The sequence below is a fragment of the Cuculus canorus genome, chromosome 8 (assembly GCF_017976375.1).
Source record: "Cuculus canorus isolate bCucCan1 chromosome 8, bCucCan1.pri, whole genome shotgun sequence".
Taxonomy (NCBI): Eukaryota; Metazoa; Chordata; class Aves; order Cuculiformes; family Cuculidae; genus Cuculus; species Cuculus canorus.
This window is the reverse complement of record NC_071408.1, coordinates 34,659,021-34,678,055: the sequence shown is the minus strand read 5'-3', so window position 1 is coordinate 34,678,055 and position 19,035 is coordinate 34,659,021. Positions and strand designations below refer to the sequence as shown.

The window sequence follows — 19,035 nt, the reverse complement described above, 5'->3', positions numbered from 1 at the left end:
ATGAATATTCTGTCTTACAAAAATAAAATTTCCATCCAACACAGAAAGAGCCTTTAACCTTCCAGACACACTGACACTAAAACGTATTGGTTTTAAAAGGTTTCTGTCACGATTAATCTTCAGTTGCAGGCTGGTGCAGAGGATGAGGAATAATCAAAACAACTTTAGACTCAACACTTCCACCACATCCTCACCAGATGCCGAAGTTGCCTGGCTCTTTCCTTAAAACAGGAAGTTCTGCTGCTCCCAACTCCAGTTACAGCTGCTCTGGAAGTGGGCACATTCCTCCTCCCTGTTTGTTCCTGCATGTTGATGCACCCTACTGGTTAAGCTAAAACAGAAACATTGGGCACACTTACGGAGAATGGCTCAAACGAAGTCTGCTCGGTCTATGTAGCCAAGCTGGACTGACACGATGGCTGTGTGGCATTCTTAAGCAGTGTCATCTTGAGAATTCCGCCACTTTATTCTTCCCTTTCTTCAAATTGCTTCTCTCACTTTTTGTCTCTCACACCTCTGCTGCTTTTCCCCCATTCGATTTTTCTGTACTATTTTCTCTGCTGCACAACTCTTTCCCATTCCAAAAGACTTTGATGTCTTTGACAACATCAAAAAATGGCAAATGCATATCTAGAAGCCAAGGGCAGCCATGGTTTCATCTAAGTGAAGGCCCAAAGGCCACCCTGAATCCCTCAGCTACAATAAATCAGCCTATTTTTATATTAGCTAATTTAAGAATACTTTTTAAACCTGTAAATAGCATTTGGAATTAAATATGTATCTCCTGATTAGTATTCTGCTGCCAGCTGCTGTTTTGTAGAGTGCACTTCCATCCTCCCCCGAAACAGGTGAAAAAAGGGAGATAGTATTTCCTTCAGGTCCTTAACGAAGAGATGCATGTGGTATGCATCTCCAGTAACTCCACACAGGAAACACTAAGGCTGACTCTCTGAAGACTACATACAAATTACACAAACTGAGGAGAATAAAGAACAGGGTAAGTCCTGTCCGCTCTTTTCGGCTGTCATCACACCAAGTAATTTCTTACAAATGCAGTAAATGCCAAGGACCAGACTGAAAACCAGTGCAGATTTTCATAGCTTCCCTCTCCAAATTTCTCAGAAAGATGTCTTGTTGTCAAACTGGACATCAAAACTGAATTTCAGAACAGGCTGAATCTCCCCCAACTCTACAGCCAAATGCAATGAATATGCTAATGCATGAATGCATTTAAAAAATTATCAATCATTAATTAGACTGCATGAAAAGTAAACAATCAGTTTTCATTTGAACACTCAGCTGCAGTTACACAATGTACTGAGGGGGGAATAAAGAATCAGCTATATCCTTTATTTCTGTAAAGATTTGCTTTCCTGGAACACTATAGAGCTGAAAATAAATCTTACCACTAACAAGCTCTGAGAATAGTTTCCAACAATAAATGGCAGAAACTGACTTGGAGCATTAAAATAACCACAAAGAAATTTGTGGGAATCATTAAGATGACTCACTGATATGCTCCAATACTAACTAAAGACCTAGCATAAAATCTAAATTTGTAAGTGCTTCATTATTCATTTGTATAGCTAATACATGAATTGATAATCTCTTTTGTTAATCCACGAAGGCACCTTGAACAGAAAATGTTAATTGAAACTCATATAATAATACAAGACAGGAGTAATTTCTCTGCTTTCACTTTTTCTGGAGCATAGGAATATTTTTATCTCTTTTACACTAATATTTCTTCTGGGGCATTTACCTGTATGGAGCTTCAACAGTCTGTGTTTTCCATGCAGTATGATACATTTCACTGTTCTCATGCACACCCCAGAAGTTTTCAAAACTAGCAGCAGGTATAATTAATGTCTATGTAACACTTCTATATAGAAACACCCACAAACTGTGACAGAAGGGGGTTGCTCTCTGTGGTATAATAGACAGATCTGAAGTCTGCCCAACTCCAAAGCATACTTCCACCCCACCCTGACCCCCATTTTGACATTCACAATTAGCACCTTTTCTATGCAATTGCAGAGGCTCTTTACAGGAACTTAAGAAAGTTACAAAAATGGGAAGCTACTTTCATCAAATAACTATTAAAAACATTCCCAGACATAAATCATAAGAAGAAAAATCAGAAAGCTTCCCCCAGTGAGAAATCGATTTTTAATACGATAAATATCCAAGCCCTCTCAAACCTTCAGATCTCCTTATAGTGGAAGGCAACAGGAAGGGTATTTTAAAACATATAAATTGCTGCTTCCATGACCTCTAGATTGTCACATTTTAATTTTCTGAAAAGTAATTTCTTAATTATTACCTTTGGCTTCTTTCCGAACAGCCACAGCTTTCCTTTAGCCTTGCCCACGGTAGTTTTTGAATCGATTCTCAAGCCTTCCTGCTTTGGTGTACTGATGGTTCCATCAGAAATAGTTCTGTAAATATTCTGACTGTAATCTTCAAATGGAAAATCTCCAGGAGGTTCAAAACCGGATTTGAAGCAGTCTATCACTAGTTGAGAGTCCTAAATGTAGGATATTAAGGAGTTTAAAAAAGCAAAACAAGGAAACGCATCAAGAACCAACCAGAGACAGAAAAACAACGGAGACATAAATTTTCCCTTCACTGCAGAGATGTACAGAGGGGAAGGTGAGAGAGAGCTCAAAATGTATTGTTTGGGATATATTGAGCTATAATAACTTACTTTCTTTTTTCTCAGCAGCGTTACCATGAGTGCAAATCAAAGCCTACCCTGCTATTCAGAAAAGAGCAAATACTCCCCAAGGGTTACCACAAATTTAGAACAGGACATGCTTCAGGGCCAAATGACTACTCCACCTGCTAGTCCTTTGACATTAGCAGCAATACGAAGATAACACTAAGCAGCTAGATGCAGTAAGATATAATAGAAGAGAACCATATCAGAAGAAACGAGAAAGAAGTGCCAATAGCTGCAATCAAACAGGACACAGAGTGACACTTCGTTCACTGAACACCCTTGATGTCAGTTAATACCACATAGTGGAGGAAATATCGAGTGTGTTGGTATTCTAGGATATTCCATAATAAGTAAAACAATGTGTCCATAATCACATACAGTGAGAAAGTGTCAAAGATCTTCAGATCACAAGAAAGCAATATACACAGGAAGAGAAGAAACACTGCAAGTGGAAGTGACTATTTAGGCTAAAACTGAAGTCACAACACTTTTCAAGCAGACAAATACTTGACAACAGAAAGATAAACATTGAGGCTAAGTCCATCCTTCTCCTCTTCACAGCTTCCATATCAGTTAAATTGCTCACGCACGTTTAAGAACTCACTGAATCCTACTTACTCTATGTTCATCAACAGATTTGGCTGCAAGGATCATCCCTTCTAAACATTTAGAGATAATCGGAATAACTTTGCGTTCAGAGTCAGCAAAGCCTTTGTAACATTCACTAAGTTTGATAGTCCTTCTTTCATCCATTTCTTGAAGTTGCTGCAAACACAAACAAAGATAAAATAAAGCTTTTATCTTCAGATTTTTCCCCCCTATGCTGATGTATACAGTGACTGTGGTCACCACAGTGTAGTACAGAACTTCTGTGCTTTCCCAATATTCTTATTTGTTGAACAACACAGAACTTAATTAAGCTAAAAAATCAAGTCCTTTTAGACACAGACCTAAGATGCCCAGAACAGTAATTACGAAATGCTGGTACTCAGATTTTCATAAGTGATGTAAACGACTGGACTTTCTTTCCTTATTCTTCTTTAAAGAACGTACACAGCATCTACAGCCACTTATTTAGTTCAAAATATTTGCAAAAATGAAAACTACAATAAAGAAATTCTACTAATTTCTACATCTCCTTACTCTCTCCTCCTAGGTCCAAATAATTTCTCTCTGGTGATAAGTATCTCTATCTCACTTTTATTTTTATACTTTCCAATAAACAGCAACAATAAAAAAATAGGAAAAATTAGAAATATTAAAATTATATGGTGTTTTGACATGGTCTCTGAGTTGAAATACAAATCATTTCCTTTAGAAGTGTGCACGAAAATAAAGAAAAGAATACCATTACATAAGATTTGCAGTAAAAGCCTACTGGAACAAAACACGCAAATTAAAGAGAAATACTATTAAGATAATAGCCTTGGACCTTTCACCTAATTGGAGGCGGAAAAAACAAAACCAAAGAAAGAAAAAAAGCAACAGTACATACATCAACAGATTATAAAAAACCGGTTAAGAAGTCGGATCTTCCCTGTATCTACTCTAACAAAGACTCAAACAGCAGCAGATTTTATCTCTGATGCAAAGTAACAACTTAGTCGAGCTAAATCCTTCTCCCCAGATTCTCCCACAGAATGTTACCGAACACTTGCAAAGAAATAATGAAAACGTCATCCCTAGTCGGACTAGGCCTTTCTGCTCTTAGTGGAGATTGCAAACACCATAAGCAATATCTTACAAGGATAACGGATTTTAACCCTAGAGAAATAAGGCAATAAACCGAAACTCCAGTCCAAGCTACATGCATAGAAAATGGGACTGTTTCTCCTGCAGCTACAGCAGATCTACTGTAGTGCTGCCTAACAGGGAAAATGTTAGAAAATTCTTTAATAAGCCAGAGCAATTTTCTCCTGTGAATCCTAGAACTTCAAATAAGTATTTTTAAAAAATATCTGCTCCCTGGTCCTCCTGGAAACCATCAAGGGTCCCTGAGTTGGTTTCTTTCAAACAACGTCAGCATTTTTACTGTTCCCTTCCTCTCTCCCTGTCTCAGAACCAGCTTCTACAGTCACAGCGTTCTCGCAAGCGGCTGAACATACGCTCCATGCACATCTGAACTCTTCCTCACCTGAGGCAATGACTCACTGTTTTTTAAAGAATCTTAAAAAAAACCATTTCATAGATACATGGAGCACCTTGAGAAAACCCCTTTTCAGATGCTAAGTATTGACTGAATTTAGCCTTTAACTTTTCTTATTGTTTTAGAGAGCTCTGTGAATTGCTGGCAATACTGATGAAGCAATGACTTCTTTCTCAAATCTGCCCATTTTATACCCAGACATGAGACAAATTAAACCCCAGAGCCACCGTCAGCTACCTGCTTTCTTCCTCTCTGCTGGAGTCAAAGCATTCATACTCACACAAACATCAAGAGAACTAGTAATAAAACTTACTAGAATGATTGTTTTAAATGTTTGCTCTAACCCAGATGTCTCAAATGTTTATTTTGCCATAGCTTTTCAGCAATATTTAAACAGAGTCTATAAAATACAAAATCTTCATAGAAAGTGCAACAATATTTTCATTATAAGTCTAAGTGCAATTACTGTAGTCTCATGATGAAACAGTTTGTACAAATACTATGCTAATTTCTAATTTTATCAATTAAATCCCCAAAATAAAGTTTTAAATTTTAAAATCTACTTCTCCCTTAAAAGAAGACCAGACATTCGTTCTTTGCTAATTATTTTACCTTATAAATCTGAGGAATCACAATGTAGTAGTGTTTGTGCTGTTCTCCATTAAAGTTCTGTAGCTGTGCAGCGTATTCATTTTTGTTTTCATCAGCCATGTGTGTGCGCAGGTTTAACTGTTGCTTAGCCTAGTAGGAAAGTGTCATTGTTTCAAACATGTCTGGTGCTTTTCAATGACATACATCATTTCAATGACAGCATTATTTTAATTTATTTTACCAACTATGCAAAAACACTCATCACAACTCATCAAAACTGACATCCTTATAAAGAAAATTAAAAAGAATGTGAGACTTTTATATACTGACAGTCTACAGACCTGATTTGTTATGTATCGAGTAAGTAATGATCATTTTATCTCCATTACCCAATGCATATTGGAGAAAACATAGGAGTGACTGAACATCTACGCCACAAGACACCAAACGTCAGTAAGCCTGCCTAAGGAAGATAGCCATCATCTCAAGACTAATGAAGCACACTCCCTCTCCATGCTGTCTTATACTTTACTGTACCTTTGATTTTGCACATAATAAGCAAGCACATTTTATAAGTAATTTTATATACTCAGAGAACATTGTTCCAGTTCTGATGATAAACATGCAAATGACATGCTTTTAACAATAAAGAGAAAGAAAGAAATGATACTACTCTTACCTTCTCAACATCAGCCTTTGTCGCATTAGTGTCATTGTCCAGCCTTTCATAGCTTTGCTGTGCCTTCTCTGCCTCTCTGCATTCTCTCTCAAATTTCTTTTTGCTCTAAAAAAGCCACAAAAAAAAAAAAGACATATCGAAGCTTCCACTTAAATATCTGGAATTCACTAAGGACCTTTAAGTAAATACTTTTGTTCTCACAGCAACCAAGTCTCAAAAATTTTCAACTTTTCTATCTAAAACTTATTTCCTTGAAGTACCAGTAAGGAATCAACTGTGACTATGCTATACATCACCAGATAATCAAAATACAAAATAACTTACTACAAAGATCTGCAGTTAGCTATAAACAGGCAAATCCAACTTCTAGCCTAACTTCCATAATCTAAACAAAAGTCAGGGGGCAGAAAACTTAAACCTGAACCTGTATGAGTAAAATTTTCAAGTACCCTTCTTCAGTGATTAATATTAATGTAATTAATTACATGAAACTGGATTTGAAGGATTTATCTACATTATGAGATCTTAGTACACCCACCCATTATCATCAGTATTCACATCAACTGGTACAGCAGTAAGCAGTGCAGGTGACAGTACTCAGTGTACTTGATGCTGGATATATCTGGTTGGACATATCCAGCAAACTGCTATAGGAAGAACCTTTGCAGCTCAAGAAACTAATATCTCTAGAGACAAACTGCCAACAGAGACTGTCTTAGCACTGCTCTCCTGCTCCAGCACAGAGTCAGGCAACTGAGGTTAATGTGTCCCATAAAGGCTGCACTGACTTAAAACACTGACCTTGTACTGCACTAAATGCAGTGCCCACAACATGACCAATGGAGATGAACTCCAGGGATTATGTTGGTGAAGGGTGATAGCAGCTACAACTACTACATCTGCTTCTACTCTGGTCCTCTGATCAAGAATTGAGCTCTTTGACACGACATTGGAGCAAGATATTGCTTGCCCGGGTTCACAGCAACCTCGCAGAGATTCACCTCTCCCATAGTGCTTCACAATCATCAGGATGAAAGACACAATACATCTCTAAGACACAAACTCAGCAGACTATCAGACTGCATCTTGAACACGCTTCATTGAATGTATTTTCTCACCTTTAAAAGCTCCTCTCTCAAGAAAAAGGAGTTTATAACCTGTTATAGAGAAATTAATTTCCTGCATTTCTCTGTTAAAGAGTAATTCCACTTCCTGAAAGTGTAACAGCCTACGGTGGCATTCCGGAATCAACCTCATGGAACAAGCCCTCAAATTCAAGTCAAATACAGTGACCTAAGATTTTACCTTCATTTAAATACTCATTATTAATTACTATCTAAACAAGAAGTACCCCGAGGACCAAAGCGACTAAAGAAGCCTGTATCCACGTTAAAAAATAGATTCCTTCACGCCAGATAAAAGCCAAGGCTCCACTCAAACATGTACACACAGGAGCTGTTTACAAGAAATTCTTTTTTTAAATGGGGAACTAGAGCTGTGTTGTAGATGTCACTAAGTGTGATTTGGACAGTCAGTAATTGAGCTAAACAGTAAAGCCTAAGCAAGACACATGACCACAGTTCCATTTACACATCGTCATATTATCGACAGGAAAAAAAACAAAACACAGACTCACATTGTCCATCTGTTTCCAGCACATGTCCAGATACTGCTGAGCCTTTCGTCCTTCTTGAAGATGCTAAAACCACCACAAAGAAATTCAGTATACACCTCCTTTTATTAGTATCACCATTAGTTAGTCACTGCTGCAGTTGACCCACTCTTATGTGCAGTATTTCCCATGTTACCTGCACTCTCTGGAAGACCTTACTGGTCATACAAGGAGAGGACCACAGATGAAAATCACAATGGCAACAAAGTTACTAGCAACCACTACCTCCCAAGATCCTAATTTTTAGGTTTAATAACTGCAGTAAATCACTACATAACAATACAGAATAACTTCAAATATGTATTTTATAAATGTATTATAAAATCTACTTATTTCCAAGTTCATTAAGCTGGGTCAACAAATACATCGATTCATTATAAGATAACAATTTTGATACCCTATTATCAAACCAAAGTATAGAAATTACCATTTTTCTCTCAGTTTTTAGATCATGAGAATATCTCATCAATTCTCCATACACTCTGTGTCCCATTTCTTCTGCAACTACTTCTCGTTGTCCTGCATAGTCATTCAACTCATTAAGGATGTTAAAAAACGCAATACACGAAGTAAACCTGACAGAAAGCACATACACACAGAAAAATATACAAAATGTGAGACAGGTTTTTAAAAGAGACTTCTTTTAATAAAGCCTGTACTCCCAATTAAATAAAAAAATATAAATCATACATATTTTACAATAAGCCTTATCTTAACACTAACTGAATTGCAGCAGAAATTTAAGTGGGGAAAGCCTACGTCGAGCCTAGCAGGTACTCTACGTTGCAATGTCTCTTCAAATACATTTTATAAGAATATGATTTTTGTGGATGGAAAAGAAAGAAGAAGAATACTACCTGGAGAGCCCTGTAGTATAGTGGTATCTCCTAAGCTGCCCACTGAGAGGCCTGAGCCAGTGAACGGATACATACGTCCCTAGGCTTGGAGGCTGAACTTGCTGCAGAGATGATGTGCTTGGTGTTCTTGAGGGTGGAACATGCCAATCATAGCACTCCTATGCATCCCGATGGATGATCTACAGAGCAGGATGCTATCAGCTCTGGAGACAGCTGCCTGTTTGCCTGCCCACCTCCCGGCTGGAAGTAAGGTGCCACTATGGCTGGCACTAAAATGGGGGGAAGAGGAGGGGCAAAGGGGAGAAAATGTGTGTGGAAAGGAAGAAAGGAAAAAAAAAAAAACACAAACAGGCACCACATTAAAATATACATCTTTTTCTCCTTTAACTGTGGAATACTGCCATCTCCACATGCTCGGCTCCGGAGAATTCCAATAACACCCTAGCACTGGAAATCCCACTCCCTATGGTCCAGGAACTTTACATAGCCAAAAGAACTAGAGGAGATCCTGGTGTGAGTTCTCAGGCACTGTGCACATGCTCTGGCTGCAGCCTGAAACCTGCCCACTTTCCTTCTTTCATCAGAGTTATCCCAAGAGAAAAACCATACAAAAATGGCCACGGGCATGGACAACAGAACAAGCACCTATCTGACAAAGAGCCATAAAGTTGTTCAGCACAAATGGCTCCTTCACAGTTAGACATTTACTTATTTTGTCTCCAGACCGAAAGCAAGTCTGCAGTTTAAGAGCTCTTCCTGCCAAAACCAAGACCATTCTGCGTACACTCAGGTCTTAGTACACAAATGTGTATTTGTAGTGCCATACAAATGCATAGAAAAACTCTACTAAACTAAGCAAAAAAAACCCCAAAGCCCAAGGACACATAATAGCTTTTCTATTAAAAAAATAATTATTTTTCTATTATAAAAATAGCCCTAGACTGCACACAGCACACTGAACTTCTGCTTTCAAACTTTCAGCTGGCTAAAGACTAATTGGGAATGGAGTGAGAACAACCTGCCGTGTTTACTACTTTAAAATACTAACAGAAGTAAACTCAGGTTTCATGCTTAAGAATGTCTGACAGAATTACTTTGTTGTCTCAGCCAATTAAACACTTTCTCTTAAAAAAAAAAAAGGAAAAAAAGGAAAAAATAATCCATAAAAGGACAGAGTAAAACACAGTCTTCATTTCTAATACAAAGAACGTGAAATGCACATTTTTACCTGGGCTCCTCATCTTTGGGTGAACGCTTAGGACAGTACTTCTTAACCAGATTTCTATTAAGGAAGAACAAACCAAAATGCTGTTTTAGAGTGTCTTTTGAGAAGAGATGACATACACATAGAAAACTGCACGAACAAACAATTTCTTTTTAGTGACTTCAAAGAACAAAGATATTCCCTCTGTCTCATAAGGGTCCTTAAGATAACACTGACCAGAAATCTATGGCATTTTCAAAGTTTTGAGCCACTTTATATATACAATATATTGTATATACAAACCATATATTTGTAATTATTTAAAAACCTCTGTGGCAGAGAGACTAGATGTAAGATATTGAGTTCTTTATTTAACACCCTTTTCCATGAAACAGAAAAATTGAAAGTTATAACTCTACTACAGTTCTTTTCCTTCCCCGTGAGAGTTTGTAATTTTACAGCATATAAAGAATCTTTTTTTATACTAAAGAACATCTGCTAACACACAGGATTTTTCTCAAATTGCTCACCCTCAGCATTTGTACTTTCTGAGGTCAAAGAAGTGAAACATCTCAGTAGCTGTGCATCTTTAAAAGCAGCAAACAGCATTTAAAAAAAGATCTACAACTCAAATTAAATAGACAAGTATTTAAATACCAGTGCCCGCTCTCACAACAATTCTTGTATTTTCCAAACATTAGAACCACTTCACTGAAATCTTGCTAGCAATATTTATAAACTGTGGACCAGATTGCCTGTTATGATATCACTCATTTAAAGTATCAAAGTAATACTTTTAAGGGTGAATTAGCATCTCAGTAGAAAATAATGCATATAAATTATTGGCTTTACAAACCACAAATAGAAGCAACACAATGCTGGCAATTTTTTCTCCTGTACATGTCTAAATAATATTTTCCATTTAAGAACAACATAAAAAAAAAAACACAATAAAACAAGAGAACACAACTGAAAGAATTTTGTTTGAGAGTTTGCCTGGAGTTTGTCAGGGAAGGCTTCTCCAAGTGTGTCCTTGAGGTTGAGGCTTTTTAACTGGTATGAAATACACTTCATTCCTACTTCTGTGTTGTGTAAAGAGATTCATTTTATAATGAAACTATTTTACACATCCACCCAAAGAAGAAATCAAGTATGAAACAATGCAAACCTAGCAGAGCTGCTTTCACAGCTGTCTTTTAATTTGCCTCTGTATATAATTCTTCCATCTCTCTGTCTGGTAGTCATTGAGATACTGGCTGTTGACTTCTTAGACTAAACATTAATACAGCCCAAAACAGGTTGCCCAAAAGCAGTAAACTGGACTACATAAAGCAACCTACACTCCCAATGCTACAGAAAAAGGAGAGGAGACATAAGTCAAGATTCTACAAAACAAAATCTTGCATGCACGTTTTGTATCTCACTCTACTGTCCGTGTGTTACTTCAGTTGCTACAACCTTCAAACTACTTCATCATTAAACCAAGGGTGCTAATCTTGCTTTCACCTAAAATAACCCAGCATCATTTCTCAAATCCATTCATTTGGAAGTACGTTATCTCTACGGCACAAAGGTACAAGCAGTGAGACTGCTCAGCCACAAGAGAAGCAAGGAGTCAGTGTGGGACCCTTTGTCTCTCCCCACACCCTCCGAGACTACAACGAGAAAGAGCAATCATGGTAAGACAGTCCAGTTGTTTTTACATTGACATGTACTAAGAAACAGAATAAACACTGATTTTTAAAAAGTATCTACAAATTTTAGAAGAATTTTCTCACGTCAGTCAAAACAAAAATCCCTTTTCACTGTCACGAGACTCCACAGCCTGTTGTAGCGTTCTCCTTGGTAGGGATTAAACAAAGACATTTTTATTGGAAAATGAATAAACCAAAGTAAAAGAAAAGAAAGAATAATCATCTTTGCTAAGGAACTTTCCCATGTGTCATCTTCACTTACATTTCTGCTTTGCTCCTCAGCGCTTATTAACGAATGAGAATCTTCTAAAATTCCCCTTATTGTTATTCCGAAGGTGAAATGCATAACAGACACACAATGCTGTCGCTAAGCAACCACACAGGCCTTTCCAAGGGAAGACTTTCAGAGGTGTTAAAAATGGGAAATCACTTACTAGGAAACATACAGTTTAAAGTGGCAGAAGTAAAGGGTCACACATATAGGTTATTTACTAGCATTCTGATTTTCTGTTGGTTTCATGGTTTTATGCAGTTGTTCACTATTTGCAGGCAGACAAAAACCTTATCTAATCCTTTCTCCTAATAACAGTCAGTTTCGTTAGTCAGTCTTGTCTGCCTTAGGATCAGAGGAACATAGAGATTTGAGACACTGTGTAATCAGGATTTAAGGTTCAATAATAGCACAAGATACAATAATGGAAGCCAATAAATACGAAACAGCTAGCAAATGCAGAATGTAAAGTTCAAAGAAAGAGCCAGTGTTCATGCAAGCGATGAAACACAAAGGGCTTTTCCAAGAGGTGAACACCAACGCTTGGAAAAAACAGAGAAATTAGATTTAAATCTTTGAAGAAACACAGGTTGAGTAGCAGCTGGTGTGTATGAGGTGTGTATGAGGAGTGAAGCATAGTCTCAAAGAGGAGCCAGCTGACACTTTAAGGGGGCATAATATTATTTGACATTTTTATCTCAACGTGTGTCTAATCCTCAGGATCCAAATATGGATCTGGAATAGCTTAACAGAAAACTGCAAAGTAACTGCAGGCCATCAGAACTGCCATATGGAAGCAGATTCCATACAGGACTAACCACAGCCAGTTGGCTGCTCCTGTAATTTTACCAACATCTCTTCTCATTGTACACTGATCTCAGGTCAATACCAGCAAGATAGCAGCCTCAATTGCTCACAGATTCTTAAGAGAAGAATGACCTCAGTCACGTAGCCAGAAGTTTCAGAAAGCACCCTAGTTAATAAATTAAAATTTTTAGTCATGTACATAAAACATCTATATAAAGTTTTACAGATATTTGTACAAATGGTGCGCTTATCAACTCCAACCTAAGCTTTCTTCAGTGAATTAATATAAAACACAAAGAACAGCAGCAGCAGCATCAATCTGGTGGAAACTGCATTAAGGCAGCAGTTCAAATACTGTGGCATCTGCTTTCACTGAAACTCTGCAGCCTCTACATCACATAACAAACGAGCCAGGCAACAAACGGTGAGCTTAGTGACTTTCATAAGTTATGAAAACAATGCAGTACGTACATTTCATATTTATATGTAAAGCAATATTTTCTGTAGGGTTCTGGAAGCTTCAGTGGCTGCCTAGCAATCTTATGGACTGGGTGAAAACAAGAACAATGAATTGTATTTAGTAATATGTCATCAGAAAAAGGTTTAAATGAAGATATGAAACTTACAAAATTGAAATAGGGGATTTGAGTTTACAAAGCTAACTATCATTGGAACCATTAACAATTCATATGTTTTGTCTTGCAGAAACATCACTATAAAACAACCTGCCACATCTCTCTTTGGATAGTAATAGCTAAGTTCTCAATTCCAATCAAAGGAAGAGAGATTTGAGAAACTACCACGCATGGTTATCATCTGTGTCCCCAACTTCACACCTGAGCTTAAACCCATTTTAAACGTTTCCAAGATTCTGCATATAAAAATGTGATTATTATGTCTCAATTTGACTAGACTTATGCATATATTAAAATTGTATTTAGGAAAAAAAAAATACATCCACAATAGTATGCAGAAGGAATGTGAAAAAAAACATTTGCTCAGATACACTAGATATCTCTAAAGATCACAACGTACAATTTTAAAGGGAAACACTCAAATAGTTCAAGAACAATCACCACTATTCTCTTTAAACTGAAAAGAGAGAAGCTGGCCAAATTCAGCAGTTACAACTTCCATTACTGCCTAGCATCCCATGAAGCGGAACTCTTCTGTCTTCTCAAGCGTCAGAATGCTTCAGACAGAACAAAAAGGGAGTGAACGCCCAGAATTATTTTGTTTGTGATGATGCAGAAGTAAACAAACCAGACATTCACCTCTCCCCTTTTAAGCAATAATGCTGATCAAAACCAGCATCTGAGAGTTCAATTATGAAATTGAAACAAGAGCCCAGTAAATTTGGTAGATACTAAATCTGTTTCTTTCCAATTATAAAATATGAACAAATTAAAGACTCATATAATTAAAACGAAATCTGTTAATCTATAATGCATATTACTATCTGTTTGTCCCAACTCATTTCCCTGTAAGTCAGTAACAGCCTATAACAATTTTCACCAGCCTTGGTGTACCACAATATGTTAGTTGAGACCTAAGCTACACAAAACCTAAGATTTTCCTTTAAGGTAGCGCAAAAAAAAATGATGAAATCATAGTTGTTCTTTTTTAGAACAAAGTATATTGCAGCCAAAGACAAGACAGCTTCTTTTCCTCCATAGACAACTGAGGATTCCTCAATGGTTTCAATTTTTCTTACAGGCTTTCTCACTATCAAGAACTGCCTATCGAAGAATAGCAAGGAATGACTTGCAACCTAAAACCAGCATTTGGACAGGATTCTCACTGTTATCACTGTTATTCTCAAAGTTATCATTTCTGGAACTACTCAGCAACCACAAACTGCAATGACTGCATGCCGTAAGAACACAGTGAGTCCACTCAGGCAGTTCTTCATATGCTGTACACGCATCACTTGCCACCTCCTAAGGAACCTCAGAACCGCTGTTGTATCTCGTAAAGTCTCAGCATTAAGTTTTGATGGCATAAAAAAAAAAAACGTATTTTTGCAAAATGCAAGGGAATACACGAAGTGAATATGAATTTCTGCCAGGACGCGGACTCTAATTTGTGAAAACTGTATGAAAAAGCCACTCAAGTTCTCATCCTTGGGTTTAAGTCCATGAGAAAAAGATCCATCAACAACCTGAACAGAATGTTCATGGCCCACACTGAAAGCAGCAGAAGAAAATGCACCATACATCACTAGTATTGTCCCCCTCACTAAGCTTGTTTTAAGTTGGTGTCCCATGCAAGTGCTAAGAGGGCCACAGACCTATCAAGAGGTGACAACTCACCATACTGCTTATACACCTAAACGCATAATAAACCTCAGTTTTTAAGTTCATTGCAAAGCGATTCTCAACACTTTATTTTTCAGATAGTATTTCACTACGAAAGGAAACAACAATGACAAACTAGAAATTTTTATCAGAGATATTAACGTCTGTCTCACAGGCCATACGTTGACAGAACTAAAATTTGCCAGAACCATAGTCCATTCTCTCTCAGATCTTCTTAACAGCAAGCTGCAGGACAGGTATCTCTTCTGGAGCTGGAAATTTCATTTGATCTCCTTCTCCTCTGAGGCCATATGACTGTTTAATGTGGTTAAAAATAGTGAGTGTCCTCAAGAGCAATGACGGCTGAAATCAAGTTGCTATCACAAGGTAATTCACTACTAACAATTCACTACAGAAGTGCACGCATGCACTGTACAACACATCCGTGTCAAGACCTGTGCTCCCTAAAACTGTCAAACTTCCTGCATATGGACAGTCAGCCCAGCCCTCTGACAGAAGGGATACTTGAAACAACTCTTAGGTTTTGAAAGACACTTTGAGAAAAATCATTCATTTTACCCCAAAGAGTAAAATACTGAATAGAGATTTCCTATTTTTAGTGAAAACCCGAAGTAATAATGTGGTATCTCATCTTACCAGCTGCGGAACAAACCTTTAAACAGAATTAAGCAAAATATCATTTGCTTATATGATTTAAGGAAAAGATCCAGATAGATCTGTGCAAATAAAACACACTTCCATTTTTAAACAAACAAATAAACAGAACAAAATGGGGCTGCAAATTGGTGCTATGCATGCTACAAACTTTCCTTTACCTCCCGAAGCTCTTCCACGCCAGCTTTGGAAAAGTGGTATTTATTTCCTTCCTTTCAAGAAAAAAATCCTTCAGTAAAGCAGTGAGGTATTACATTAGATGAATACACATTACTGGATCAAAGGAACTGATTAAGAAATTGGAAAGAAAATGAACAGCCTAGATAGAGAACATCCATATGCCCAGCTATGAACCTAATTACTGCACTTATGAGAAAGCCCTGAATCTGGTGACAATCCAGTTTGCCAACGACAAGAGGATGGATTGCACCACAGGAGAGAAGCTGCTGACAGTGTCAGTCTGACAAGGGCTAGGCAGCAGCTTCAGCTGAATCCCCAAAGCAATTAGAGACAGCAAAGGCTGTGGTGAAGGCCAAGTTCACATGAGTTTCTTATTTTAAATCCTGTTCTTCAAACACAGTGTGCACCTTTTGTTAAAATTCAATCCTATTTTATTCTGAAGAATGTGCTTCTCTGACATTCCATTGCTGCTACTCTTCTTGTACAATTCTTGTATGACCCCTGAGGGGAAATTCCTATTGGACCTAAAAGACTTTTCACTTGGCACCAACAGAAGTAAAGTGGAGAGGGGGGACAAAGGGGGGTTGGGTTACAATCTCACCCAAAGGGACAAGACCAGCCATGGAAAGGGCATATTTAAGGACAGGAAAATCTGTTCCTTTCTTCAGTTGTACTCAATGACTCCAATCAGATTTCTTAACACAATGTGGTGCAGCTCTGGCCAATTGAACATGACAAGTTAATTAGCAGCAGAGACTTGAAGCTGGTGGAACACACATACAAAAATGCAGACATGGATAATGCACTTTGCAACAAACACATCAGTGGAAAAATATTACTATGGTTTTGTTCTGAATCTTAAAATTTATGTCTTAAACCTTTATAGTTCAAAGATTTGAAGGGTGGGGAGAGAGCGAGGGAAGAAGGGAAAAACAAGCAAGTAAGCACACACCCAGATACAATTTTCTCTTGTGGACTGGTCAACAAAAACTTCTGCCATGAAAAGAACTAATGACCTAATTCACTCTGTAAATGAAAAACGGTCATTGCTCATAACATTACATACCTGCCCATCATCTGACACAGTGATTTTAAGTAACCGTTAAGATTCTTCTGAAAAGAAAAAATCCTTACCTCAGTTGTTTTGCGTAGTTTTGCTCTATTTCTATCCTTTCTTTTACAAATTTTGCATATTTCTCCAAGAAGTCAATGCCCCACTGTGTATGCTTATCCAAGTTATCAAACTGATCCTTTAAAAGCAAAAGGAAACAAAAAGACCCAGAATTAGTTGAGAATTACAGCAGCACCAGAAACGACATACAATTTATTCAGTTGTGCTGCAAGGGAATGCTTGCTACTTGGATAGAAGTTACTCAAGTAACACACCAGTGGTGTAAATATCAGCCATGCCCTAGAACAGTAAGCTGTAGGCGCAGGCATAGATCTACCTCCTCCTGTAAAAACAGCTCTAAGTACTTGCATTTTAAGCATACTTTGACAATGCTAATGTCCTGTCCCCATCCCCTCCTCCCCATGTCCAACGTCCCATCCATCTGTGCATCCATCACCGTTGTTGTCCCTCTCCTCCCCGCCTAAAAATCCTTTAATTCAGTAGTGGATCTTTTCCAAGATAATGAAGAAATAACCAAAGATCAGTCTTAAGTAAAGAAGAGCCTTTTCAACACGTTTGGCAGTTTTAAAACAGAAGTTGTAATTAAAACAAAGATACAAAAAACAACTTCCACTCTCGCAATTACCCACTGAAAGAAAGGCAATGTAAATTATAGTTGCATGACTACATTGGGTGCAGTCTGCATATGAAAAACACTTATTAAAGCAAATATATACACGTGGTCCAAAATCACCTCCAGTAAGAGATTCTAAAGAAAGCAAATCTGTCCTTGGCCATCAAAAAAGTTACAGCAAAGCAATGGCACCAAACAAAGAGGCGAAACAGACAAAAAATAAATCATGCTTCTAAAAAAGTTTGAGAATTTTTACTACGTGAAATCGCCTTCCAAACCAAGCTTTTCCTGTGTTCTGTACCAAACAACAGGTGGAGGATACCCGAACCTGCAGCAGTGGAAAAACTGAGGATTTTCAGCTTAAGACAGCATTTACCACAAATTTTTCTTAATAGTAACTTAGTATTCTAAAGAGACAAGCAACTACAACGTCAAAGTCTGTGTCGTTTATAGGCTGAACCCAAATACACTTCACAGTAAACTTAAAAAAAAATAAAAAAAAAGAGAAAGAGAAAAAAAGCTAAAGAAAGCATTCAAAAGCAAAGTTAATTAACCTACACAAAAACCTGTAAGGAGTGTTTATTAGAAGCTGTGTCCTGCAGATTCAGTAACTAGACTGAACCTAATGAATTATGTCGACCTTTAGTATCAGCAGTTCAAGTTCAAGTTCAACGTACAGCAGGGTGATCCAAAGTTAAGTAAAAAATGCAATAAAATGCTGCAGGACTTAAGGAAAATATATTCCCTAAAAGAGATACCATGACAACACAAGTATATACAACCAACAAAAACAATAAAATAGAACATAATGGGATTAAGGCTGCTTTCAAATCTAGCCCTGTGGTTCAGTATCCTATGCCCTGGATGAACAACCATGGCCATTAGTGCCTTGAACACTGCAATCCAGTGGCATGCAAGTACTGCCAAAGAAAAGCACTCATTCTGATCCCTTACCAGCCGTCTCCTCCTGCCTCTGCATTGCACTTTCCACCAAATCCACAACTGCTTTTCCTGATTTGTTTTGCCAGAGAACCATACAAACTGTCAAGAGGCAGGAGAGGGATTACAGAGAAAATGTTCATGTATCTGAGAAAGCAGTGCCTGCATTATTGTTCTGATATGCCTACCTCACATCAACGGGTCACTTCCACACCAAATATCTTGTCAGACAAAGTAACATTCTTGCAGTTGTTTTCAGAAGAGCTGCATAGGCATGGTTGGTGGTTGGGAAGAAGAGACAGTGACCATGCTGCAGTGTCAAACCACTGCTGTCCATACACTTAAAAACACATCATCCATTCCAAGAAGCCTTTCTTTTGTATATTCAAATCATTTTGCTAATTACTGTGACATTAAACTGGCATCCAAATAACATCTCCAAAAGGTGCTGTCAGCATGCAACCAAACACCCAACCCAATGAGGAAGAGCTGGCTCCTCTTGGTGCCCGGCAGGACAAAGCCTCTGCTGTCCTACCTGGGCTCAGGAGCCAAAGCG

The 19,035-nt window shown here is 37.8% G+C and overlaps 1 protein-coding gene across 4 annotated transcripts in view; it reads right to left on the bottom strand.

Moving 5' to 3' along the window:
* Window positions 1–19,035, bottom strand: part of FNBP1L (formin binding protein 1 like) — a 45,861-nt gene that overhangs the window by 10,053 nt on the left and 16,773 nt on the right. For all 4 annotated transcript variants that reach the window (XM_054073330.1, XM_054073331.1, XM_054073333.1 and 1 more), the window contains exons 2-9: window positions 16,930–17,045; window positions 9,896–9,949; window positions 8,238–8,385; window positions 7,775–7,837; window positions 6,139–6,243; window positions 5,481–5,609; window positions 3,341–3,487; window positions 2,324–2,527 (exon numbers count right to left, since the gene is read on the bottom strand). In XM_054073330.1, coding sequence (XP_053929305.1) covers window positions 2,324–2,527; window positions 3,341–3,487; window positions 5,481–5,609; window positions 6,139–6,243; window positions 7,775–7,837; window positions 8,238–8,385; window positions 9,896–9,949; window positions 16,930–17,045 — 966 coding nt within the window. The remainder of the gene's footprint in view (window positions 1–2,323; window positions 2,528–3,340; window positions 3,488–5,480; window positions 5,610–6,138; window positions 6,244–7,774; window positions 7,838–8,237; window positions 8,386–9,895; window positions 9,950–16,929; window positions 17,046–19,035) is intronic.